This window comes from Aquarana catesbeiana, linkage group LG12 (genome assembly GCF_042186555.1).
Source record: "Aquarana catesbeiana isolate 2022-GZ linkage group LG12, ASM4218655v1, whole genome shotgun sequence".
Taxonomy (NCBI): domain Eukaryota; kingdom Metazoa; phylum Chordata; class Amphibia; order Anura; family Ranidae; genus Aquarana; species Aquarana catesbeiana.
Window position 1 is genome coordinate 35622939 of NC_133335.1, and position 27166 is coordinate 35650104.

General features: G+C 42.2%; 1 protein-coding gene across 1 annotated transcript in view; it reads right to left on the minus strand.

The window, feature by feature from the left end:
* Positions 1 to 4861: 4861 nt before the first annotated feature.
* The window catches only part of NELFCD (negative elongation factor complex member C/D), a 32185-nt gene continuing 9880 nt past the window's right edge, over positions 4862 to 27166 (minus strand). The window contains exons 3-15 of the mRNA XM_073607564.1: positions 22500 to 22609; positions 19073 to 19182; positions 15933 to 16040; positions 13788 to 13940; positions 13190 to 13320; positions 11162 to 11327; positions 10255 to 10389; positions 9645 to 9784; positions 9387 to 9501; positions 9092 to 9187; positions 8358 to 8498; positions 6477 to 6606; positions 4862 to 5049 (exon numbers count right to left, since the gene is read on the minus strand). Coding sequence (XP_073463665.1) covers positions 5015 to 5049; positions 6477 to 6606; positions 8358 to 8498; positions 9092 to 9187; positions 9387 to 9501; positions 9645 to 9784; positions 10255 to 10389; positions 11162 to 11327; positions 13190 to 13320; positions 13788 to 13940; positions 15933 to 16040; positions 19073 to 19182; positions 22500 to 22609 — 1570 coding nt within the window. The 3' untranslated portion in view covers positions 4862 to 5014. The remainder of the gene's footprint in view (positions 5050 to 6476; positions 6607 to 8357; positions 8499 to 9091; positions 9188 to 9386; positions 9502 to 9644; positions 9785 to 10254; positions 10390 to 11161; positions 11328 to 13189; positions 13321 to 13787; positions 13941 to 15932; positions 16041 to 19072; positions 19183 to 22499; positions 22610 to 27166) is intronic.

The following is a 27166-nucleotide window of genomic DNA, read 5'->3' on the forward strand; positions in this document are numbered from 1 at the left end:
TTGAGCTTGTGAAAAACAGACTTGCTCCCTTAGGACGCGTAGTCCTACATTTTAAGTGAGGATGCCAAAGAAACACGGAGCATCAAAGGGAAGAGGAGAGCGCTCGCTCTTCAGGGGTAAATGCTTTGCTAAATCTGTAATACAAGTAGTAAATCAAACGAATGAGCGTATGTTGCATCAAATAGGCAGGAAGGAGAGTAATCATCGGGGTCAGGCTAAAGGGCCCCATCACCAATGGGCTGGACCGGGCCATCAGTCGCTGATTCCACCGGCGGCAGCAGCAACAAACATCCAGCACGCTGGGGCCGTCTTGCGGCGCCAGCAGCGACCAGTGCGCTCATACGCCGCCCTGTTCGCACATGATGTTGGGGGCAGAGAATTTGGTCCCCCCCCCCAATTGGAGGCCAACATGGCAGCTTTTCTCACTCACATCACGAGTTTACACACACCAGCTGCACTTCCACGATGGGATAGTCTCATATCACACCCAGGTATATTGTCTTGCCGTTTAGCTTAGTTGACATTTTAGCACATTTGTTTACCCTTTCCTTTAAAGTGGTTGTAAACCCATTACATCAACTTTATGCTACAGGTAAGCCTATAATAAGGCTTACCTGTAGCTACCCAGGATATCTCCTAAACCGGTACAGTTTAGGAGATATGCCCTGTCCCCTGCATGAGCCGATCACATAGGCACATGCGTGCTGGGCAAACTGAAGCAACGGCACACATGTGCCGTTGCTTCAGTCTGTGTGCCCTTACCGGTGGCTCCCGCGCGCGAGCGGGAGTGACGTTATCGCGGCTCCGGCCAATTACAGCGCTGGAGCCGCGATACCCGGAAGTGACGCCCGGGAGAGATGTCGCCGGACAGAGGGGGAGACGAGGACGGCTGCGGGGGCTTCGTTCTCGGGTAAGTAATTCATAATGAGCTACTATGCTATGCATACTAGCTCCATATGCCTTTGTCTTGCAGGGGTTTTTTTTTTTTTTTTTTACTCGGGTTTACAACCACTTTAACCCCCACTTTATTCCACTCAGTTGCACTTGCACACTTACTGGCCCAACATTTTCTGACTCTGTAATGTCCTTTGTTTATGCCCTTTTAGTCTCCCAACATATACCAGCATTTACTTTATGCTGGTCCCTATACATTTATATGTATATGAAACAACGCAGGAAAATCACCTGCATCTATATACTCTCTTATTATTTTTGCAATATGCATATCCAACACAGAAGGAAGTTTACCATATTCGCAGGGTCTTTCTGATATATAAATATACTTTTTTTTACCATCTTTATAGTTCATGGACAAGGGGAGACTTCTAGGGACACTTATATTTGTATCTACCAAGGCCATGTCATTCTCCGGTTGTTCCCCCGTTGGGGTTACCTTTTGCTCCACTTCCTCAGCTCCCATGCTGGATGTTTGTTGCTGCCGCCACCGGTGGTGTCAGAGCTGAGCAAGCAAGCTATCGCTTGTGAAACATCTACCATTGCCTGTATCCGTCTGTACCTTTTTTGACAATAAAGATGACATCGAGATAATTTGGAGTTCCAGTGTGCAACCAATTCCTTGTCTTGTTTGTCTTCCACGGTGGTGAGCTGAGGTCTGCACCTGTGATCCATCCTGCACCTGTGATCCATCCTGCACCTGAGTTTGCCTGGAGCGGTGTGCTTCTCGCTGTTCTTTGGTGTCAGAGGCTGATGGCCTGTTCCAGCCCATTGGTGAGTATGGGGCCTTTAGCCTGACCCCGATGATTACTCACCTTCCTGCCTATTTGATGCAACATACACTCATTCATTTGAATTTACTACTTGTATTACAGATTTAGCAAAGCATTTACCCCTGAAGAGCGAGCGCGGTCTCACGAAATGTCGTCAGGTACTTCCCATGCTTGCAAATTTCTCTGATGTTTGTATATTGGCATATATTGTTTTACCATGTATGTGGATTGTCTCATGTTTACATTTTATGCATATTTTATCGGCCTGTAGTTATTGCTGTTGTGTTTCAGATGCGCAACAATTGTAATAAATCTACATTATTTTACTTCCATGGCATGTTTCTTGACTAACCATATTCACCTCAAATCAAAAATTTACTTGTAGAATTCTAAGTTCTAATTGTCCTTCATAAGGATAGGTATGAACAAGATGGAATGAGTCAAACTTTGAGGTGCAGATATCATGTTTTGCATTACAGAAAAAAAATACGACTTAAAAATTCAAATAGATTTTCATAAAAATGGATCAATAATTGAGATGTGTTATCAGCATCCCTTTACTGCTGTCTGATACAACAGATAACTAATATACCTGCAATATCAGGCCATACTAAATGTAAAGTCAGGTAGCATTTTGGGTGCTCAGACCCAGACACTTCAAAGGGTCAGTACAGTCACCCAAAGAACACTGTTTATAAAAATTGACCACAAGTTTAGCTATTTCTCACTAACCTGTTTTGTATCTCTTTGCAGGGGGAAATGGGCTGGCTATGTATTGTAACAAGCACCCATAAAGGAGGAATGGGAGCAGACTACAATTTGGGCATTGAGAACTGTACCTGGGGTGATGTTATACTACCATAATGAAAAATAACCATAAAATCGCAACAGAACAAAGCTGCTACATAAACTGAAACCTCAGCACTGAACATAAACAAATATAATGCAGACAAATCATCACACAAGCATCTATCGGGGAGGTCCATACATTCATTGTGTTCAGGTATTTATTATCACGGAAGATCAAAGCAGATTGCTACTGGCCTCCGAGAGATCACAGATCTTAAAGAGAGACGGTTTATCAATTTTCATTATATATATTTTTTTTCCCCATGAACTCTCTTCACAATTTATAATACTCCATCTGAAGGTTTTTGCTTTTAATGTGTGGTGGATGAAACTGGATTTGTTTATTCACTATATGTCAACATTAGTTATTTATACCATAGTGCAGCAAGATTTCATTTATCTGTACTGTGGGAACACATTTTGTGCGAGCAACAACTGAACACCAACACTACTAATTACACGTGTAGGTATTTATTTTGGTTGATTCAATTTTATTTCGGGTAAACATTTACATTATATTTGGTGGTAGGCCGGGAGTTATTTATTCACATTCGATTTAAATATTGAATTACCTGGGTGGAAAACTATCGGACAAAAACAGTGACTGCATCCTATTAGAAGCAGTCAATGATCGAGTATTGTGACAGTCTGATTGCAGTAACCGGCAATAGAGATTCCTCCACCTGTGCTGTTTAGTGTGGTTGGGGGAAATGAAGACAAAGGGCTCTTTCACACGAGTGTTGCGTTTGTCTGTTTTTCATCTATCTGTTGGCGGATGAAGAACGAACATCAATGCATCTCTATGGAAAAACGGATGATCATCTGTTTCTGTCAACATCCGTTTTTTTTTTAGAATGGATCAAAATGTTATTTTTCTTCCATTAAAAAAAACGTAACAGACAAAAAAAAAAAGGGATGTAAAAATAGACAAATGGTCTGTTTTGCATCCATTTGTGCATTGGTAGCGGAGGGAAAAAAAGTTGATGTACAACTGCTAAGGAAGTGGATCCGTTTTTAGGCATAGTTCACACCAGTGCTTCCAGTTCGAGGGGGGAAAAAAAAAAAAGGGAAGGAGAACATGCTGCATTTTTCCTGCACTGGACTATACTGGAATGCTGTAAAAACACACTAAAAATTCACGTCTTTAAGATTAAGAAAAAAAGTGGAAAAAATGCACTGGACTGCATCAAAAATGCCCATGCAGAAAAGCATCTGGAATACATCTGGACTGCATTTCTATGGTGTGAACCGGTCCTTAATTTGGAAAGCCGCGATTTAACTGATGAAACAAATGGAACGCTTGTGTGAAAAGGACCCAAAGTGATTATTACCTGGAATCTAATTCCAGCTGTGATCTTGAGGTACTGAGACAGAAAATTTCAGTACATCAATACCTAAGCCCACACCTTATCGCCTTGGCTACACAGGCATCATAAGGGGCTGCTACCATCGCGCCCCCGGGAGAGCTTTCAAAACCTGGACAGCATGCAGCTCACAGCTGTTAAGGCACCAATAGGTATTAAGCATAATGTATCCGTAAACTAGGCCTAAACCACAAAAGTACCAATTGTAAATTTTAACACCTTTCCTTTACAGTGAAGGTTTTCTCACCATCAGTTAGACCCCTTTCACACTGGGGCGTTTTTCAGGCGCTTTAGCGTTAAAAAAAGTGCCTGTAAAGCACCTGAAAGAAGCCTCATCTGCAATCCCAATGTGAAAGCCAGAGCTCTTTCACACTGCCAGCGCCCGAAAAAGGCTGGTAAAGCGCCGCTTAAAACCCCTTTCACACGGGGGCGTTTTTCAGGTGCTGGCAGTGTGAAAGGGCTCGGGACATCGGCACACCCAGCCCGGTGGCAAAAACACGAAAGTGCTGCAAAGAAGCTGCTCGCAGGACTTTTTGTGACGCCCTGCCAGTGCAGCGCCCCAGTGTGAAAGCACTCGGGCTTTCACATTGGGATTGCAGATGAGGCTTCTTTCAGGCGCTTTTTTTAACGCTAAAGCGCCTGAAAAACACCCCAATGTGAAAGGGGTCTTAAGGAAAAAAAAAAAAATAAAGACAAAATAGCATTGCTATTACTGGAACCTATTTTTACAATTGGTATGTTAAAAACAAGATGCTACATAAAAGGCACACAGCTACAAGTGATGGCACGTGTTCACATTTCTATGCACGGCATCTCTTCCCATCACTAGTACACCGGTGACTTTAAAATTGTGGTACAAAAAGGGCAAAATGCAGTTCCAGCTGCTCTACTTGCGTGGTAAAAAATGAACACCAGACTTGGTTTTAAAAAAAGCATGTATATTTGTTGACAAAATAACACATATAAAACTCAAATACAACCAAAACAAAATTCTATATACACACACGATTTCTCATAGTAGAGAAAGATTGTTCTCACTGGAGTCCGGGGCTCAGTCCGCCCAGCACAGTCCGATCAGTTCATCATGATGAATTTGGATTTGCAGTGAACTAAACAGAGAAAAGAAATAGAGGATTCAGACATAATGACCCCTATTGACAACACGTTTTGTCTAGCACTAGTTCCTAATCCTTTGTAAAGCTGTAATTAATCATTCACCTATTTGCTAGTGTTTACCAGTAAGCCTCCCTTTTCACAGTCCATAGTGTAGTCTCTACACTATTAATTCCCCTCCCCCCCAGGTTTCAGATGTATATTTTGCCTTCCAACAAACCCAACATCCGTCCTCCAAAATGGCCACCAAAGCAGCAGACACTTCCTGTTCATAGTTAACTCTGCATTTGCTCTGGTGGTGGCAGCTAGAATTATGATGTGCTTATTGCTAAATAATAGCAATCCGCTTCCAGGAACGAAGAGAGACTATGGCTATGTATATGGTGGACCTGAAGTGTCTTTTTTTTTAGGACACCATCCAGCACACTTTCTGGAACATGTTCCACCTGTATTTAGAGTGAAACATGCAACATGTTCCAGCAGCCTCTCGCCCCCTCCACCCTTCCCCAGTGACAGCGAGCGGCATCTTCTATTGCTATACAAGAAAACTGTAATTGGCAAGTCTAATGCCGCGTACACACGGTCGGACTTTACGGCTGACTTTGCCCGGCGGACTTTGACGTACTTTACGACGGACTTTCTGAATGAACGGACTTGCCTACACACAGTCCACCAAAGTCTGTGGAATTCGTACGTGATGACGTACGACCGGACTAAAACAAGGAAGTTCATAGCCAGTAGCCAATAGCTGCCCTAGCGTGGCTTTTTGTCCGTCGAACTAGCATACAGACGAGCGGACTTTTCGACGGATTAATTTAAAACGTTTCAAATCTAAGTCCGTCCAACTTTTGAGAAAACAAAGTCCGCTGGAGCCCACACACGATCGAATTGTCTGACGAAATCCAGTCCGCCGGGCAAAGTCTGCCGTAAAGTCCGCTCGTGTGTACGCGGCATAAGGCCTTATTCACATTAGCACTCCCTCGGTTTAGCTTTTCTAAATACAAGAGAAGTTATTTTGGAAGACAATTTATGCTTCCTAGATCACCTTTTCCTGCACCTGAGGCCCAATTCTGCAGAGGGTTTCACTTGAAAATATATTTGTTAGTTGCACATCCATACTGTATCTACATGTGCATTTTAAAAGCAGAACATATAAAGAACAAACATACTGAGAAAATTCTTATGTGTTATCCTTTAGAAGTTGATGTCCCTGCCCTCAGCAGCCCTACCAATTCACTATTATATGGCCACACTCATCTTTGCTGTGGGGAAGGCTGTCGCGGGTGACAACTTTTAAATGAACAACAATGTAAAAATCCTTTCAGCTATCTTTTGTGAAAAAAAAAAAATCCTTTCAGCTGACAAAAACCTTTTACATATTCCCTTTAAAAAGAAAAAAGCAGGACAAAATGCAGTTTCTTACCTATGAATTCTGTTACAGGATCGTGTTCTCCTTCTGCCTTGATAGTGCCGGCGATGCTTTCGTTTTCTAGGATTGGGAGGAAAAGCTGTACAAAGTCAGATGTGTAAGGGGGAGCGATGACATCTAGGACCTGCAGAGAGAGAGAGGAGGACATGATGACACAGATCTTCTGTGGGTTCCAGAAGCCATGTGAGGTGCAGCAGTTTGCTTCTGTCGCTCCCAGCTGTCACAGCAGTAGATTTGTACTGGGAAGCCTGTCTCTAAAGGAAGCCACACGTATTTCAATCATAAATCTGAGCATCATTTGCTACAATGAAACCAAGTGAGGGTGAGAACTCACAAACACTACTACACTGGGATGGCCAGTTATCACTCACAAATATTACCACTTTTGTTAGAGTATGCAAGGCGGAAGGCCCATCACTACTGCCGGGCTGTGGTTTGCTACAGATCTGGGGCTCTCTAAGATCAGCAACAAGATGGCCAAGGTCAGGGAGGCCTTAGTTCAAGCCATGACCAGGAGGGGCTTAATGCAAATAAGACAAAGAACAAACTGGATTTGTTTTTATGAGCCTATATAGATTGCTCAGACAGGGTTAAGAAATCAGTTCACTTTGTGCATGGTTTTGTAAATGCAGAAGGTTTTTCATCTTAAAAGCATTCTATGCATTAAGATAAAAAGCCTTTTGTGTGCAGCAGCCCCCCTAATACTTACCTGAGCCCCATCTAGATCCAGCGATGTTGTAGGAGTGTCTCGGCTGCCCGGGACCCCCCTCCTCATTGGCTGAGACAGCAGCGCAGTGCCACTGGCACCCACTGCTGTCAAAGCCAGCCAATCGGGAGAGAAAGGGGCGGGGCCGGGCTGCGGCTCTGTGTCTGAATAGACACATGGGAGCTGTGACTCGGCTCGGGTGCCCCCAAAGCAGGCTGCTTGCTATGGGGACACTCAACAGAAGGGAGGGGCCAGGAGCAACGAAGAGGGACCAGAGAAGAAGAGGATCTGGGCTGCTCTGTGCAAATCCACTGCATAGAGCAGGTAAGTATGGCATTTTATTTTTAACTTATTAAAAAAACAAAAAACAAAAACACGAGACTTTGGGTGTCAGAGTTGTAGCTCACACAGTGATATATGGACTCCCCTATGTGAAAGCACTGACTGGAACACTACTGTCACATGCTGCTCCATATCCAGTTCAGTAAGTCCCCTACATACAAACAAGTTCCATTCCAGGAGCTCGTTCGCAAGTCCAACATAGATCAGCGCTTGCAGACAATGGCTGTGAGCGCTGATATGTGTATGTGTGTGTTGGGGGGAATCCCCCTGTCAGAATACAATAGTACAGCGGAGGGAGATTGTGTTGGTACGGCAATCTGTCAGGTTTTTGCATGCAGTCTGCTGGGTTGAAAGGGAAAAAAAAAAACTGAGTGTGTGTACCCAGCTTTACACGAATAAACATACGAACACAAGTTGAATGTTTGTATATAAGAAAACTCCTGTACTAGGCATCTTTTTTCACCTGATGCTGAGAGGGGCAGCGAGTGAGCAAAACAGAAGTGAGTATATGCTGATGGGTTAAGGAGGTTAAAGCAAACCTGTTACTTTTGCCCCAAGTTGTCGCTTTACTAAAACTCTTCAAGTACTAAATTTCTAAAGTAAAACACCACCACAGACGCTGCAATTTAATTGAAAACATTTTCCACTGTATCAGATCCTGGCCTTGAACAATCCCTGGGGTCTAGTCTAATCATTCTGTATCAAGAATGTGCCCAGGCATACTTAACGTAAGAAATAGCTGGATATAGGCATTTGTAACGTGTGGAAGATGTGAAGGACGGGGGAGACACCCCCCCCCCCCCAATCCCCAAACACACTGGACTCACCTCTGTGACAAAATATCTTATAAGTGAGATGTCTGTGTCCATCTTCTCCAGACACCTGCGCATGTAAGTGACCACTGGAAGTACATAACCTCGACTCAGCAGGTGGACCATCCTGTCCAGCAAAGTCTTCTTCAACTCCATCTACGGATGAAACAGGACAAGGCAAGATTGATTTTCCAAATTGGCCTCCAGAAGACTTAACAGTCTGCTCTTTCAAATGAAATAAATGCTCTTAAATGAAATGTTTACAGATCACACTTTCCCTGCAATGTACAGAGGTGCTTAGAAGACTCATTTATTTTTAAGGTCCATACTATGTACACACACACACAAGGGTTTTAGTGTAATGTGGAAGTACTAACCCGAAGGCCTTCTCTAAAATTCATGTACAATAACAACCACTTTACATCAGCCATTTGCCGAAAAGGTGTGATGCCTAGAAACAAGAAGGACCTCCATAGGGCACATGTTGGCATTACAATTTATACCTCATTGCCAGAGCTGATGCACACACAGGACTGTGCAACCCAGGACCAGGAGGTGGGAGATGTGGTTGGAAGGCTGTGCAAGCTAGAAGGGGAGTACTCCCCCCCCTCCAGAATCTTATCTGCATTCAGTGTTCTGTATGAGGGTGGCTTGGGGAGGGGATATGTAACAGTTTTTATCATAGTCAATCTCCATTTTAACATTCAATGGTTCAGTAACTGGACAGATGTATGTTCCCGGGCACCTACCTGCTCCATGACATCCAGCTGCGAGTGCTCTGTCTCAAAGAGTTTGATAAGAAGTTGCAGGACCTGCGGATGTAACAGCTGGTGGCATGTGCTGATCTGAAAGACAACAAGCAACTTAGAAATATTAAACCCATATTATAGCAAGAGTTTATAGATACTGATTCCTCCCGTCACAGAGAGCCAGCAGAGCAGCATTGAATCCAGACATGTATTATCCTATGAAATGATGGATTTCTAGTGAACCTGTCTCACAACTTGAAAGCCTATTCACAACTACACAAGGTCCAGAACATACCTCGTCCAGTAAGGCCAGGTGCACAGGGGTGTGATCTGTCTGTAGCTGGAAGTAGCGAGGTTCCGACACGGTCCAGTCCACCCACTTCAAAACACCCATCGCCACAACAGGGAACCTAGCATGGTATAAAACAGGAAAGTAAATGGTGAAGCTGTGTCCCACAATAATGACATCACTTTCTGCCATCTAGGCAAAGAAAAGACAGCTAGCCTGCATTCCACAACAATGATTTCATCACCTTCTTATCCCACTACATACCTGATACACTGATACAGTGTACTGAGCTCTGCCACCAGTTCGGAGGCCCCCTTGTTCTCATTGCAGCACAGATTGTGAACAGTCTCTATTGCTTTGGAGGTGGACTTCAGCTCATCCTTGTTTATATTCACTCTTTTGTTCTTTAGGACAACAAACAAGAGATAGAATTATCTGTATAGCAAAATAATGATTTATAGCTTATATTTGCTTTTCTTCCCTTCCCAACATACACAAGATAAGACATATCTCACACAGAACTCCTTTAACCATAATGTATAAAGTACAGGAATGCAGTTAAAAACAGGAATGTTGCTTTGCAGTGCTGGGGTAGTGAGCTCAATTCCCATTAGGGAATAGCCAGAGATTACAAATAGTTGCAGTATTAATGAATTACCCAACCATGCTTCTTTATCCAGCCAGTCCTATAATATATGTGCACATTTATCAACTTAAATCCAAACTGATGTCTGTGGCAGGACCATTAGACCAAACAAAACTCTTCTATGAAGGGAAGGATTCTGTCTCTCTAAAGCCAAAATACAGTAATTGCCAATACAATAAAAAATAAATAAAACAAAGAAACACATTTAGAACTGCTGTTACAACGCACCTTCTTCCAGGTCTCCACCACTCCAGCTGCATATGCCAGTATGTGGATGTACTTGTGTTTGTGGTCCTGGTTTATCTTGGCACCTGGTTTAAACAGTGACTGCATGAAAAGGTCCAAGAAAGCAGGAACACGGATCTGCAAAGAAAAAAAAAACTAAGTAGGCAACTCTGTTCTGAAAAAGCAGTTCTCAATCTTATTTAGGTGTAAAATATAAAAATGTTCAACTAATACCCCCTTCATACAGGGTTGTATATCTCATGTATACCTAAACCATGTGATGTAAGGGACTAAATACAAAATGTTTAGAATTGGCTGCCAATCACCCTTAAATTATAAGAATACAAAACTTATACGATCATTATTTAAGGTCAGTTCATTTTATGAAGCTTAAAATGTCATTTATAGGATTCTTTCAACAGTTACATGAATGACCAACGATGGAGGTATAAAAATGTCCAGCTGGGTGGGGGTCCAAGAAAAGGGGTGTAGGGCTGTATTCAATCTAGAGGTCTTGTTTACTCCTTTTAAGCTGAAACTGAATTGTAAGATTATGTAGTTTTAGTCTGACCATCCTAGGAGGACAATTATCACCTATAGACTGTATGGAGCAGCAAATCTGCTGCATGCGGGAATTTAAGGGGAATACCCTCTAGCACCAAGAGTATTAATGGGCCTTCCTGAACAGTAATAAGCAGTGACGAAAAGGACCCTGAAAGTTCTGAACAACACTAAAAGCAATAACAGATCACACCATCCCATATTTTGTAAAAGACCACAAAAAACAAAAAAACAAAAAAAAAAAAAACAAAAAAAAGGGGGAGGAAGCACTTTTTCTATGCACCTCATTAACAAAATATTTATTACTGTACACTACACTTGTGTCCCCCCCCCCCCCCCAGTTCCTCACCAGCTCCACAGGGGGGGCATCCATGCTTGTGAACATCTTGTACAGCACAGTGATGTCTGCAGGGTTCAATGCTCCTTTGGATAACATAGCTCCGAGTGCTTGGCATGCTCGAGGATAGGCAGCTGCTGTACCCAGAGCAAGTGTGATCTGGCTGGCATCATGACCTCTGAAGAATAAAAACTACATGTAAAACATCAACCACAACAATAAATGTAATATATTCATATTTAATACACCAAGGCTTGAATCAAAACTCTTCTATGAAGGGAAGGATTCTGTCTCTCTAAAGCCAAAATACAGTAATTGCCAATGCTTGAATCACATTTTTATGGTGCGTTAGGTCACACATTTACATGCGTCGTGGTAAGGCATCCTATTTATTTATAAGCGGTTGGTTAATGCATCACAACGACTTTTTAATTAAGTGAACCTTCCCTCCCCCTCTGAACAACCCAAAGCAGAAATGATTGACGTGCGTGTTGTGTGCTCCCAAAACCCAGGTCCATTGTAATGTGTTGGGGTTGCCATTCAAAATGACACATGTTCGTGGGTAATGTGTGGAGAAGCGTGTGTTTGATGACAAGTTACCATTAATTTCACAGCTGTATATAATAATAAAGGCCAGACCTACTGTTCAATTATTATTTAATCATAAAAGGGAATATTTTGCACATTTCGTGGTCCTGCCTGTAGATTTCATCCTCAAGCAATGTAATAACATTCCTCTCCCTACTCCCAGGCCCCATATCTCCTGCCAAGAAGGTCTTTTAAGCTTCTATCTGTTGATGTACAGAATTGTGATGCCTTGAAACTGAAGAGCATACACTGGGTGGAGAAGTCCTGGCAATGGTGGTATCGCCTTCACACTTCAGCATTTGTTTGCTGGGACAGATAGCTGTCAGCTGCAGGGGAAATTTCACACTGTGAAATTTCCCCTGCAGCTGACAGCTATCTGTCCCAGCAAACAAATGCTGAAGTGTGAAGGCGATACCACCATTGCCAGGACTTATCCACCCAGTGTATGCTGTTCATGCTGTGTGACCTGTTTCAGGTCGAGTATTTAAGGTGAGGGGCCATCCATGTCCGGTGGAGGGATCATAGTCACCAATCAGCTATTTTCTGTCACCCTGAGTGTCCACTGGTGGTTCCTGTCTTCCAATTTATTCATCACATCTGATACATGATGTTTAAGGACTTTTTTATTTGCGCAGCACTATTTTTCTATTTATGTCATTGAGGTGTTGTTGAATTAACCTTAGTGTCTGCTTGCATTTATTCTTTTGTGTCCGTCGATCAGTCAGCGCTGAATTTATATATATTTTTTCTTGAAACTGAAGAACTGACCTTGTCCCTCCTCTTTAGAAATGGGTCTTACATTGCATGAAGGAACTGACGGCCTTATTATATGATACATTAAAACAATAGAGCTCTACTTGGAATATCTGGATTGTTTAGATTGAAAATGGGGGACACCACCTCTTAGCAGCTAGTCTGTTCCATCCATCCCAATGTCACGCCCTCTTCCCCCGTCCATACTTATTCCCTACCTTGCTTTCCGCTTTTCTTGCCTTTGCTTTACCAGTCTTCTTTACTCAGAAGAAGACTGTCTACTCACCCCCCTTACTCACACATAGGCTAAACACACACTTTACAAAGCAATAGTCTTGACAAATTCGGACTCCTCCTGGTCAAAGGTTTAGCTCCATAAAAGATTACATGCCATCCTCTGTATCTTATCTGTGATTTGTATCCAAGCGCTCATTTAAGATGCACAGATGAAATAGTTATGTTACTTTTTCCAACTTTAGATATCTTCAACTTATTGGCTACTACATGCTAGCAGAAGTTACCAAGTACCTAGGTTCTGTACTTTCAAACAGATCAAAGTTTCTCTCTGGATACAATTGCCCCCAGGGCTGAAAGCTATTTTACCTAAAGAATATTAACGGGAAAGGGATCCAACGAGAATATCTATCCCTATGCTCTGGTGCAGTTTTATCCTACAGTCCAAGATATTCAAATTCTTACTTTTCGTGAGCAAATCGCTGCACCTCCTGAGCGATCCTGCGCATGGCGGATCCCCCCTGTTCCTCCTGCGCCAATATGGACATGATTGCTTGGGCAAACAAATAGGTGTGCTCTCCATGGCAAACCATTTTCTGAAAAAATAAATAACAAAAATGTTGAAATGTAGCTTGCCAGATGGAACAAGAAGTGGCAGAAAGCTCTGACAGGCAGGCACTAAACTAGGGCCCACGACTGCAATAGAAGTTAGGAGAGATTTAGAACTCTGAAACTCTGAGAGGAGAAGACTCAATGAAATCTGACAGCAGTCACAGAAACAAGTGATGATACACAAGATACCCAAAGTGCAAAACAGAGGAAAGGAATTGAATCCCTTTTCAGCCTCCTTCCTATCCCAATTAGTAGAAAAGGCTGAGAAGAGACATGAAAGGCAAAAAGACAACAGATGAGAATGCTGTAATATTCTTTACAATAATTAATTTGCTGCACACACATAAAAAGACATTAGAACAACATGAAGAGAAAAAGGAGACAAGATTAGGGAGAGATGGTTCAGCAGGCAGCCATTTGTAACCCATGGAGAATACAATGGTAGACATACAGCAAACTCTGGCAAGTTCTTCTCAAGGTTCTCCTCCCCTCCGTCTAAGATGGTGGCCAGCGAGGTTCGAAGCACCCTGGAGAACACCTCAAGCTGTTGGCAAGCTGTGGAGACGCTTGTGATTTCGCCCTGATATCCGGCATCTGAGATGAGCTGGAAAAGAGAGACAATTCAGCAATTAGTTGTAGAACTCTCTGTAGTGAAACCAAACTGGCCACATAAGATTTAAAAAAAAAAAAAAAAAAAAAAAAGTTATAAATTGATTTTAGTGCTTGGTAGCAAAACTCTTTTTTGGCAATCTCAGAGGTCAGACATTTCTTGTAGTTGGCCACCAGGTTTGCGCACATCTCAGGAAGGATTTTGCCCCACTCCTCTTTGCAGATCCTCTACAAGTCATTAAGGTTTTGAGGTTTACGTTTGGTAACTCAAACCTTCAGCTCCCTCCACATATTTTCTATGAGATTAAGGTCTGGAGACTGGCTAGGCCTCTCCAGGACCTTAATGTGCTTCTTCCCGAGCCACTCCTTTTTTTCCTTGAGCATGTGTTTTGGGTCATTGTAATGTTGAAATACCCATCCATGACTCATTTTCAATGCACTGGCTGAGGAATAGAGATTTTCACCCAATATCTGACGGTGCATGGTCCCGTCCATCGTCCCTTTGATGCGGTGAGGTTGTCCAGTCCCCTTAGCAGAAAAACACCCCCAAAGCATAAGGTTTCCACCTCCATGTTTGACAGTGGGGATGGTGTTCTTGAGGTCATAGTCAGCATTCCTCCTCCTCCAAACACAGTGAGTTGAGCTGATGCCAAGAACTCGACTTTGGTCTCATCTGGCCACAACACTTTCACCCAGTTCTCCTCTAAATCATTCAGATGTTCATTAGCAAACTTCAGATGGACCTGTACATGTGCTTTCTTGAGCAGGAGGAACTTGCGGGCGCTGCAGGATTTCATTCACGACGTAGCGTGTTACCAATTGTTTTCTTGGTGACTGTGGTCCCAGCTGCCTTGAGATCATTGACAAGATACTCCCGTGTAGTTCTGGGCTGATTCCTCACTGTTCTCATGTTCAATAAAACTTCACGAGGTAAGATCTTGCATGGGGCCCCAGACCGAGGGAGATTGACAGCTATTTTGTGTTTCTTCCATTTGCGAATAATCGCACCAAAAGTTGTCACCCTCTCACCAACCTTCTTGGCGATGGTCTTGTAGCCCATTCCAGCCACATGCAAGTCTACAATCCTGTCCCTGACATCCTTGGACAGCTCTTTGGTCTTGGTCATGGTGGAGAAATTGGAAACTGATTGATTGCTTCTGTGGACAGGTGTCTTTTATACAGGTAACAAGCTGAGATTAGGAGCACTCCCTTTAAGAGACCTGTATAGAAGACACTGGGGAGCCAGAAATCTTGCTGATTGATAGGGGATCAAATACTTATTTCACTCATTTATAAATTGATTTGCATTTTACTTTTTTGAAATGAATTTTTCTGGATATTTTTGTTGTTATTCTGTCTCTCACTGTTTAAATAAACCTACCATTAAAATTATAGACTGATCATTTCTTTGTCAGCGGGCAAACATACAAAATCAGCAGGGGATTAAATACTTTTTTCCCCTCACTGTATGTCTGCCGTCTCTGACATCTCTTGTATTATGTCTGCTAGAGGTGCACCGAATGGAAATTTTGCTAATACTATTAGCAGTAAGTTTAAGTAAAATATTTGCAGACATGATACAAGAGATGGTTAGAGACTGCATTTTTCTTGCACTAAAGGTGCCAATAATGGCCAACAATAAATTCATATTAATTTAAATTAATCATATTAATTAAAAAGTGGAATACAATTATATATAAAAAAATATAAATATTTTTTAAAAACTAATTTTCGGCTAAGTGAGATGCATTTTCAGTACCAAAATTTTCTTTCCTTGCACCCCTAATACAAACCCTCCCTGTCAGTGGATTTTGCAAGTACTGAGTTTACTACCACTTTAACATTGGTGAACCCCAATCACCAGTAATTATTTCCCCCCTAATAAGTTATTTTTCTGCTGACAAAATGTAAAACTACACAACACAATTTGAGGTAAAGCATTGTGAATGGATAGATGGCACATGGAGGGAATTCATGGGACTCTCACCTTTACAGTGAAGTTCAGCATCAGACAGTCCGGGTGAGCTTCCGCCAGCTTGTAGAAAAGGTCTCGCCATGTTGTGTGTGCGATCATCTGCTCCAACCAAGCCGGAGTCTGCAAACCAAAATAAATGTGACGTCTATGACCCCATACAGGCCCAGCATTGCTGAACAGCAACATTCAGAGAAATGAATAATATGGCATGTGAAGGATATCGTCCAAGTCCTGTTGTGATCATCCAAGTGAGAGCTTAGAGATACTTTGGCCTCCATACGAGAGACCGCAAATGACCTTACTTCTTACCAAAATATCCCTTTTATGTCTCCAGTGAAGAAAGGAAGAATAAAAAAGGCTAATCCAAAAGGCTTATAGGAAAAAGGAAAAAACGCGCTGTCTTAAAGTGGTAAATAATAGCTGCCAGCACAACAAAAAATCTGTGTATAAAAAGGTAAAAAAAAAATGGTATAGTGCAGCGCTGAATAGAGTGATACAAGTCACTCCTACTACCCAGACCTAAGCTGATAGCAAAGAATTACTTGTGTGTATAAAATGTAAATGAATACATTCAATATATAACCAATATGTGAAGAATATTAATACATTTACATAAAACAGTGCGAGTGCATAGTGGATATAAAGTCCATAAAGTGATTCCAATGAATAAAGTGACTAGTGCAAAGTAAATCCTTGTGAATTTCTGTAGATAATCCGCCACCAATGAAGAGAGAGGCTTACCAGACAGGTTAAACCAAAACTAGGCATACGCCCAATGAGTCAACTGAGCTTTTGGTGCAACACACTGAGGGGAAATGTCAGCATACACGGCTTCCAATGTAGACCAATCAAGCGGAGGTCCATCACAATGTTTTAGCAACAATGGGTATCCACCAAAGGTACAGTGACCAAGGATCAAAAACGGTTCCTCCCAATGTTATATGTTGCAAAAGGAAAAAGAATGGGCCACATAGTGTGATTCCATTTGCAACATATAACATTGGGAGGAACCGTTTGTGATCCTTGGTCACTATACCTTTGGTGGATACCCATTGATGCTGAACACATTCCCCTCACTTACTGTACTCATGACAGCAGCCATACTGGAACTGAGGGAAAATCCACAGCGGCAACAACAAATAAAAAGGTTTTGTTTTTTTTTTTTCCTTAAGGAAAGTAAAACCCCTATAGGGTTTTATTGACCTTACAAAGTTCAGTAACTCAGATTACACAGGTCGTTGGGAGTCAGAAACTTCTTACCCAATGACATAATGCACCAGTCCAACTTCTCGCCATGTAGAAGTCAAATTCGCCCTTGTGTAGGAGAGAGTGTGGAGGCCGAGCAACGCATGGTCATATAGGGTGGTTTTGCCCTGCGATACGACCATTTTGGGAGGAGTTGGCAGACATAATTTCTCTGATACAGGGCAAAGTAATTAGACCTGAACCATTGAAGTTTTTGTTACATTGTGCGACGGAACTAATAGGTCAATATAAGAAATCTGTGACCCCATATTTACTAAATGCTGCTAAATATTTGATTCCAACCCTTTGGGGACAACAAACTATACCCTCTCTTTTCCAATGGTTACGAAGGGTTGATGAGCTCTGTTTATTGGAAGAAATAAAATATGAATGAGGTCTAATTGATAAATACTTTAAGACGTGGGCAAGTTGGTTAGAATTCAAGACCACCACACTGTATTATGATATAATTACTGACCCTTAGAGAGTTAGAGATGCTGTGTTTTTATATTTGGAGGAATATTATTTAATTTTAAGCATTGGTTGCTAACAGAACATGGTTCAACACTTATTTAGTATTTACTGATCCATTTATTAATTACTTATTAGTATTTATTTATTTCAATTTTTTAGTCGCAGGGTTTTCTTCTTGTCTCCCTGCCACCCCCCCCTCTCTTCTCTCCTTTTTTATGTCCCTTCCCTCCTTCCTTCTATTCCCCTGGGGGGGGGGGGGGGGGGGAGAGAAAGGAGGAAAATGTTGGCGTCTTAAACAGAGGACAATGCAGGTTATATAAGTACCGTATTTATCGGCGTATAACACGCACTTTTTTCCCCTTAAAATCAGGGGAAAGTCGCAGGTGCGTGTTATACGCCGATCCCCTGCGATCCCGAGCTGTCACAATTTTAAAATCGCCGACCGCGATTTGAAAATGGCGCCGCAATACACCGAGCCGGTCCTCGGCTCTTTCCGGCGGCTCTCGTTTACTTTCGGCTCCACTCGTAGTCCCGAGCGGAGCTATCCGAACCTACTCGGCTAGGTTCGGATAGCTCCGCTCGGGACTACGAGTGGAGCCGAAAGTGAACGAGAGCCGCCGGAAAGAGCCGAGGACCGGCTCGTGTATTTCGGCGCCGGCTGCGCCATTTTCAAATCGCGGTCGGCGATTTTAAAGCTCAGGACAGGGGATCGAAGGCTGCACTGGGGATGGCTGCACTGGGGATGGCTGCACTGGGGATGGCTGCACTGGGGATGGCTGCACTGGGAAGGCTGCACTGAGAAGGCTGCACTGAGAAGGCTGCACTGAGAAGGCTGCACTGAGAAGGCTGCACTGAGAAGGCTGCACTGAGAAGGCTGCACTGGGGATGGCTGCACTGAGAAGGCTGCAATGATGGGCATTTAAATGTAAGTTTTTTTTCCTTCAACTTCCCTCCTAAAAGTTTTTTTTTCCTTAAAATTCCCTCCTAAATTGGGGTGCGTGTTATACGCCGGTGCGTGTTATACGCCGATAAATACGGTAAATATTCTCATAATATACATTGTATTGATTTCTCATCTGAATTTGTAATGAAACTAATGAAATACAAAAAAAAAACTAACAGCTTATTATTGCTGTCTGTCTCTCTGCTGAAGATTTAACCTCACTTCCGGTTTGGTGAAACCAGTATCACTGTAACAGGAAGCATGGAGAAATGTATCTAAAAGAGCTCCAGTCAAGTAAAAACCTAATATGGGTTGTGATCCTTCCCCATGCATTCCAAAACAAATACTTTAATAATTGTCTGAGAGTTTTCTGCAGGTGTAGGAATGTGCATGGATATATGAGCGTTTAATGTATGCAATATTGTGGGACTATGATGGGTTTTCAGAAGGGCTGGGACATACAGTAAAGTAAAATCTCTATGACTGTTACCTCTCCTTCCTCTGTGAAGATGGAATCTGCTTTACGTGGATCAAAGTGTTTAATGAGCAGACTTTTCAGATGGTTCTCCACTGTTTCCTGCACCTGCACTGGCTCCACACCTGTAAAACACAAAACCTGTAAGCTGCTGAAAAACTACATGTACCAGCATTCTAAGCTTTGTAGCTCATCAACAGCTATAACTCCTGTACAGTATCTCACAAAAGTGAGGACAAATTTGGAAAATGTCCAAATTGGGCACACTAATGCTGGCCATACACTATACGAAAAATCGGCCGAAAAATCTTTCGTATAGACACTTAGTTCGTTTTTCGGCAAATTAATGGGCACAAATCGATAATTGTGACGTTTTTGTGGGAAAAAAACGAACGGGAAGTTTGGAAAATTTCTGCCGAACGTACGATAAATTGCAAGGTTAATGTGTTTCCCGTCCGAACTGTCTGCACTAGGTATATGTAAAAAAACGAACAAAAAATTATTTATTCATGTCCACTGAACAATTTATCGGTCATTATATGATGGCACGATCGTTTGCGGTCACGGTCGAACGTTCGTTTTTCGAAAATGGGTTCGGCCGATTTTCTGTATAGTGTATGGCCAGCATTAGTAATTTTCCCTACCCGGTGTCATGTGGCTCATTAATGTTACAAGGTCTCAGGCGTGAATGGGGAGCAGGTTTTAACTTCAGCTGTCAGCAATAGTGCAAAGCATTGAAAAGTTATTTACAAATGAAATAAATAGATTTTTTTTTTTTAATTTAGCGCTTTTTCAATGTGAAATGTGTAAATATATGTTGTTAATATAAATGTGTAAAAGTATTCACTAACAAAGCAAAAAAAAAAAAAAAAAAAAAAGTTTATCATTTATAAAATAGACATGAACAAAAGAAAAAAAAAAGCAGGAAAATAATAATTAAATGGAGGAGAATAGGGAGTTAATTAAGGCTGATTAGAGTAAATTAAGGGTTATTAAGGGGTTAAACAGAGGAACATTTGTTCATCCCTTTGATATGCAGATAAAGAAACAGAAATATACAAAAAGAAACAATGTTTCTTTTTATTTTAGTGTTTCAGGGCTGAGCAATGTTGGTAATAAACATTGACAGCTGCTTTTTTTTTTTTTTTGACAGCTCCAATTACCAGACTTCTTTAACACTGGGGGGACCCACTGACAGCTCAAAGAGCCGAGCCTGGAAGTATTGGTTTCAGGTATCGGTGCATTTGCATGAGTACCGATACTCGTGTAAATACTATGTATCGGTGCAACCCTAGTTATTGCTCTCCCTCTCTCATACTGGTCACTGGAAGTTCAACATGGCACCTCATTGGCAAAGAACTCTCTGAGGATCTGAAAAAAAGAATTGTTGCTCTACATAAAGATGGCCTAGGCTATAAGAAGATTGCCGAGACCCTGAAACTGAGTTGCAGCACGGTGGCCAAGACCATACAGAGGTTTAACAGGACATGTTCCACTCAGAACAGGTCTCACCATGGTCGTCCAAAGAAGTTGAGTGCACGTGCTCAATGTCATTTCCAGAGGTTGTCTTTGGGAAATAGACATATGAGTGCTGCCAGCATTGCTGCAGAGGGTGAAGGGGTGGGGGGTCAGCCTGCCGGTGCTCAGACCATATGCTGCACGCTGCATCAAATTGGTCTGCATGGCTGTCATCCCAGAAGGAAGCCTCTTCTAAAGATGATGCACAAGAAAGCCCGCAAACAGTTTGCTGAAGCAGACTAAGGACATGGATTACTGGAACCATGTCCTGTGGTCTGATGAGACCAAGATAAACCTATTTGGTTCAGATGGTGTCAAGCGTGTGTGGTGGCAACCAGGTGAGGAGTACAAAGACAAGTGTGTCTTGCCTACAGTCAAGCATGGTGGTGGGAGGGTCATGGTCTGGGGCTGCATGAGTGCTGCCGGCACTGGGGAGCTACAGTTCATTGAGGGAACCATGAATGTCGACATGTACTGTGACATACTGAAGCAGAGCATGATCCCCTCCCTTCAGAGACTGGGCCGCAGGGGAGTATTCCAACATGATAGACATAAATACGTGATCAAAAATAAGTGATGTTAAATCTTAAAAATTAAAAAAATTATATAAAAATTGAAAAAAAAAATAAAACATGTTAACATAATTTCAAAATCCTTGTGTCCATATATTGTTAAACAATGTGAAGTGATGAAAGTGACTTCGCTACAGAAGTATATGAGTGACTTCCACCGCAGTATATGACCGTCACCTTGAGAAGACTAAAGGCTTACCAGAAAGCCCTTTTAAAAAGGCATAATGACACCAAACACTGAAATCCTTGGGTTTTTTCCTCCAGCAGGTGAACCTCATCCGTCATAGAAAGGATATTTCCCTCACAGATGTCCGATTAACGCTCCAAAGTGCTCACCTCCAGGACAGTGGGTACTTTGATCACTTCACATTGTTTAACAATATATGGACACAAGGATTTTGAAATTATATTAACATGTTTTATTATTATTTGTTTCAATTTTTATATTATTTTTTTAATTCTTAAGATTTAAGGTCACTTATTTTTGATCACATATTTATATCTATTTTATTTGCACCTTTTGTAAAATATTTAAGTTTGTCACAATATTATTTATCCAGCACTGCACTTCTTTCTGTATATGTTTATCTGTGCCCCCTATCAGGGTTATAGTGTTCAGCTGCAGGATACCTTTCACAGGTTGTTTCATTTATTCATCACTCAATTATTTGTTCACCTATCGCAAATTTTTTCTTTAGAATTATTCCAACATGATAACCACCCCAAACAAACCTCCAAGATGACCACTGCCTTGCTAAAGAAGCTGAGGGTAAAGGTGATGGACTGGCCAAGTATGTCTCCAGACCTAAACCCTATTGATCATCTGTGGGGCATCCTCAAAACGGAAGGTGGAGGAGCACAAGGTCTCTAACATCCACCAGCTCTGTGATGTCATCATGGAGGAGTAGAAGAGGACTCCAGTGACAACCTGTGAAGCTCTGGTGAATTCCATGCCCATGAGGGTTAATGCAGTGCTGGAAAATAATGGTGGCCACACAAAATATTGACACTTTGGGCCCAATTTGGACATTTTCACTTAGGGGTGTACTCACTTTTGTTGACAGCGGTTTAGACATTAATGGCTGTGTGTTGAGTTATTTTGAGGGGACAGCAAATTTACACTGTTATACAAGCTGTACACTCACTACTTTATATTGTAGCAAAGTGTCATTTCTTCAGTGTTGTCACATGAAAAGATATAATAAAATATTTACAAAAAAAATGTGAGGGGAGTACTCACTTTTATGAGATAATGTATATAAAGCCTCATAACTCCATATAGAAAAAATCTGCCCCATTATTATATGCTGTACGATTTCTTTTGTCATAAGCCACATTCTGCATTAACAAACCTGACTGGATCAGCCATTCAGCTAACAAATTCACTGTCTGCGCCACAGCGGTGTAATTCTCGGACAGCAGCTGTATGACGTGCTCTGGGGAGCCGCCGGCCTGGAAATACCTGGAGGCACAAACATGGAGAAAGGACGGTTTACAACTAGGGTTTAGAATTGTAAACAATAGTGACCCAACAAATCTGTACATTACAAAGCGATAATCGAATGTTAGTGCAAAGAGTCAGAGGTGCTATAGATACCATTAACCACTTCAGCCCCGGAAGGATTTACCCCCTTCCTGACCAGAGCACTTTTTACAATTTGGCACTGCGTCGCTTTAACTGCTAATTGCGCGGTCATGCAATGCTATACCCAAACGAAATTTGCGTCATTTTCTTCCCACAAATAGAGCTTTCTTTTGATGGTATTTGATCACCTCTGCCGTTTTTATTTTTTGCGCTATAATCGGAAAAAGACCGAAAATTTTGAAAAAAAAAAAATGATATTTTCTACTTTTTGTTATAAAAAAAATCCAATAAACTCAATTTTAGTCATACATTTAGGCCAAAATGTATTCGGCCACATGTCTTTGGTAAAAAAAAAATGTCAATAAGCGTATATTTATTGGTTTGCGCAAATGTTACAGCGTCTACAAACTAGGGTACATTTTCTGGAATTTGCACAGCTTTTAGTTTATGACTGCTTATGTCATTTCTTGAGGTGCTAAAATGGCAGGGCAGTACAACCCCCCCCCAAATGACCCCATTTTGGAAAGTAGACACCCCAAGGAATTTGCTGAGAGGCATGTTGAGCCCATTGAATATTCATTTTTTTTGTCCCAAGTGATTGAATAATGACAAAAAAAAAAAAAAAAATTACAAAAAGTTGTCACTAAATGATATATTGCTCACCCAGGCCATGGGCATATGTGGATTTGCACCCCAAAATACATTCAGCTGCTTCTCCTGAGTACGGGGATACCACATGTGTGGGACTTTTTGGGAGCCTAGCCGCGTACGGGACCCCGAAAACCAAACTGAAGGCCATAAAATGCCAAGATGGCACAACCCCCCCCCCCAAATGACCCCATTTTGGAAAGTAGACACCCCAAGCTATTTGCTGAGAGGCATGGTGAGTATTTTGCAGCTCTCATTTGTTTTTGAAAATGAAGAAAGACCAGAAAAAACTTTTTTTTTTTCTTTTTTCAATTTTCAAAACTTTGTGACAAAAAGTGAGGTCTGCAAAATACTCACTATACCTCTCAGCAAATAGCTTTGGGTGTCTACTTTCCAAAATGGGGTCATTTGGGGGGGGTTTGTGCCACCTGGGCATTCCATGGCTTCCGAAACTGTGATAGGCAGTGAAGAGTGAAATCAAAAATTTACGCCCCTAGAAAGCCTGAAGGCGGTGCTTGGTTTTCGGGGTCCCGTACGCGGCTAGGCTCCCAAAAAGTCCCACACATGTGGTATCCCCGTACTCAGGAGAAGCAACAGAATTTATAATCATTAGGTGTAATTTCACATATTCCCATGGCATGTTTGAGCAATATATCATTTAGTGACAACTTTGTGCAAAAAAAAAAAAAAAAAAATTGTCTCTTTCCCGCAACTTGTGTCACAATATAAAATATTCCATGGACTCGACATGCCTCTCAGCAAATAGCTTGGGGTGTCTACTTTCCAAAATGGGGTCATTTGGGGGGGTTTTAAACTGTCCTGGCATTTTATGCACAACATTTAGAAGCTTATGTCACACATCACCCACTCTTCTAACCACTTGAAGACAAAGCCCTTTCTGACACTTTTTGATTACATGAAAAAATTATTTTTTTTTGCAAGAAAATTACTTTGAACCCCCACACATTATATATTTTTTTAAAGCAAATGCCCTACAGATTAAAATGGTGGGTGTTTAATTTTTTTTTTCACACAGTATTTGCGCAGCGATTTTTCAAACGCATTTTTTGGGGAAAAAACACACTTTTTTTAAATTTTAATGCACTAAAACACACTATATTGCCCAAATGTTTGATGAAATAAAAAAGGTGATCTTAGGCCGAGTACATGGATACCAAACATGACATGCTTTAAAATTGCGCACAAACGTGCAGTGGCGACAAACTAAATACATTTTTAAAAGCCTTTAAAGGTTACCACTTTAGATTTACAGAGGAGGTCTACTTCCCTACTTCCCTCGATATGACCTTCGCGGTGATACCTCACATGCATGGTGCAATTGCTGTTTATATTTGACGCCAGACCGACGCTTGCGTTCGCCTTAGCGCGAGAGCAGGGGGGACAGGGGTGCTTTTTTTTTTTTTTCTTTATTATGTTTTTGCTTTTTTATCTTATTTTTAAACTGTTCCTTTCATTTTTTTTTTGAAATCATTTTTATTGTTATCTCAGGGAATGTAAATATCCCCTATGATAGCAATAGGTAGTGAAAAAATTGGGGTCTATTAGACCCTAGATCTCTCCTCTGCCCTCAAAGCATCTGACCACACCAAGATCGGTGTGATAAAATGCTTCCCCAATTTCCCAATGGCGCTGTTTACATCCGGGGAAATCTAAGTCATAAAATGCTCGTAGCTTCCGGTTTCTTAGGCCATAGAGATGTTTGGAGCCACTCTGGTCTCTGATCAGCTCTATGGTCAGCTGGCTGAATCACCGGCTGCATACTCAGGTTCCCTGTTGAGACAGGAGAGCCAGAAAAAAACACGGAGGATGGTGGGGGGGGGGGGGGGGGACATTCCCTCCCACGGCTTGTAAAAGCAGTCTAGAGGCTAATTAGCCACTAGGATTGCTTTTACATGAAAGCCGACCGCTGGCTGAAAAGAATGATACCAAGATGATACCTAAACCTGCAGGCATCATTCTGGTATAACCACTCAAAGTCGTGAATGGCGTACTTGAAGACAAAAAAATGGTTAACAATAAAACACAGTAAACAGTAAAGTATAAAAAATTGCATACCTGAAAAGCAAACATGATAAAACATAATAACAATAAAACATTGCAGAATAGAATACAGTAAAAAAGAGCAGAACAATAGAGAGAATAGAGAGAGAGAGAACAATAAAACGACAACTATTTTTTTTTTTATTTTATATTTTTGTTTGTGTTTTTTTTTTTTTTACACTTTTTTTGTAACTGTAACTTATATAACTGTAACCGGTTCCAGGTTCGGGTCTCTCAAAATGCGATTGGCATCTTGGGAGACCCTGTGAAAGTGTGCCTAGTCTGTGCAATGCTGTACCCTACGCTAATACTCAACTAGTGAATGGTAGCGTTCAAAACATTCACCAATGCAAAGACCAGGATTGTCAGGACAGGAGGGACAATAACAGCGGGTGTCACGCCTATATCCGCACTTGCTGCAGACACGACATCTTTTTTGGGGGGGGGGGGGGTTCGTTGGGTAGGGGTACTCGGGAGGACATAAAGAAAATGACTCTCATGCAGCCGACTGCATTTGGTTGGGGATGTGAATGGGGGAAGTACGGGTGCTGCAGAAGCGGTGGGTTCCCAATTAGGATTGGCGAATGCAGCAGGAAGGGCACTATGGGCACGACGGGCCTGTGTTTGTCTTTTTTGGTGGCAGCGGGACACTACTTGTGCTTGCCACCTCACCAGCTTGAACTGCACTTATAGGACTCGCCACGTCACCAAGTGTTACTGCAGTGCTGGTTTGACTACGACCGGGGTGTACTAGGCCGCTGGTGCTTGCCAGTTCACCAAAACGCTACAAAAAAAACTGTTAGCGATCGCAGGGATCAGGCCTGACTCTGCGAACGCTGCAGATATGCGTTTAGTGTTTTGTAAGTGACAGTGATCGATCGATACTGCACTTGGGTGGGCTGTGCTGGGCTGGGCGGAGGGGAAAAACGCAGGTGCTAGCAGGTATCTGGGATGATCCCGCTAACACTGCGTTTGTGGGAACCCTAAACTGCTGGGGACGCTAGTACAGATCTGATCGGATCAGATATTGATCCGATCAGATACTATACCACTAAGGGAGGTGTACGGTGCGTGCGTGGGTGTTAGCGGTACTGGCGCAAATCTGACGCTGCCTGGGGCGACGCATATCACCGCCGGGCGATCAGGGGGCTAAACCTTTATTCGGTAATAAACGGCGGGTGCCCTGACACTATAAAAAGTAAACGAACCAACCAGCGTCATGCGTAACGGTTATACGGTGATCAGTGGTGAAAGGGTTAACTAGGGGGCAATCAAGGGGTTAAAACATTTATTAGGTAGTATATGGGGGTCCCTGTCGCTATAAAACGCTGACGGCGAACCTAAATATTTACGTCCCTAACTAGCGGAACCAGTGACACTAATACAGCGATCAGAAAAATGATCGCTTAGCGATACTGGTGATGGGGGGTGATCAAGGGGTTAAAACTTTTTTAGGGGGGGTTAGGGGGGTACCCTAGACCTAAAGGGGGCTACCACTAACTGCCCTACCACTTCTAACTGTCACAAACTGACACCATGCAGTAATCAGGGAAAAAAAACAAAAACAAAAAAAAAACCTGCTTGGTGTCAGTTTATGATGGGGGGGGAGGGGTGATTGGGGGGGATCGGGGGGCGATCGGGGGTGTAATGTATGCCTGGCATGTTCTGCTGTGTGTGTTACACTTACTCAGATGTCTTCTCTCCTCGGCGCCGGAACGGAAACTG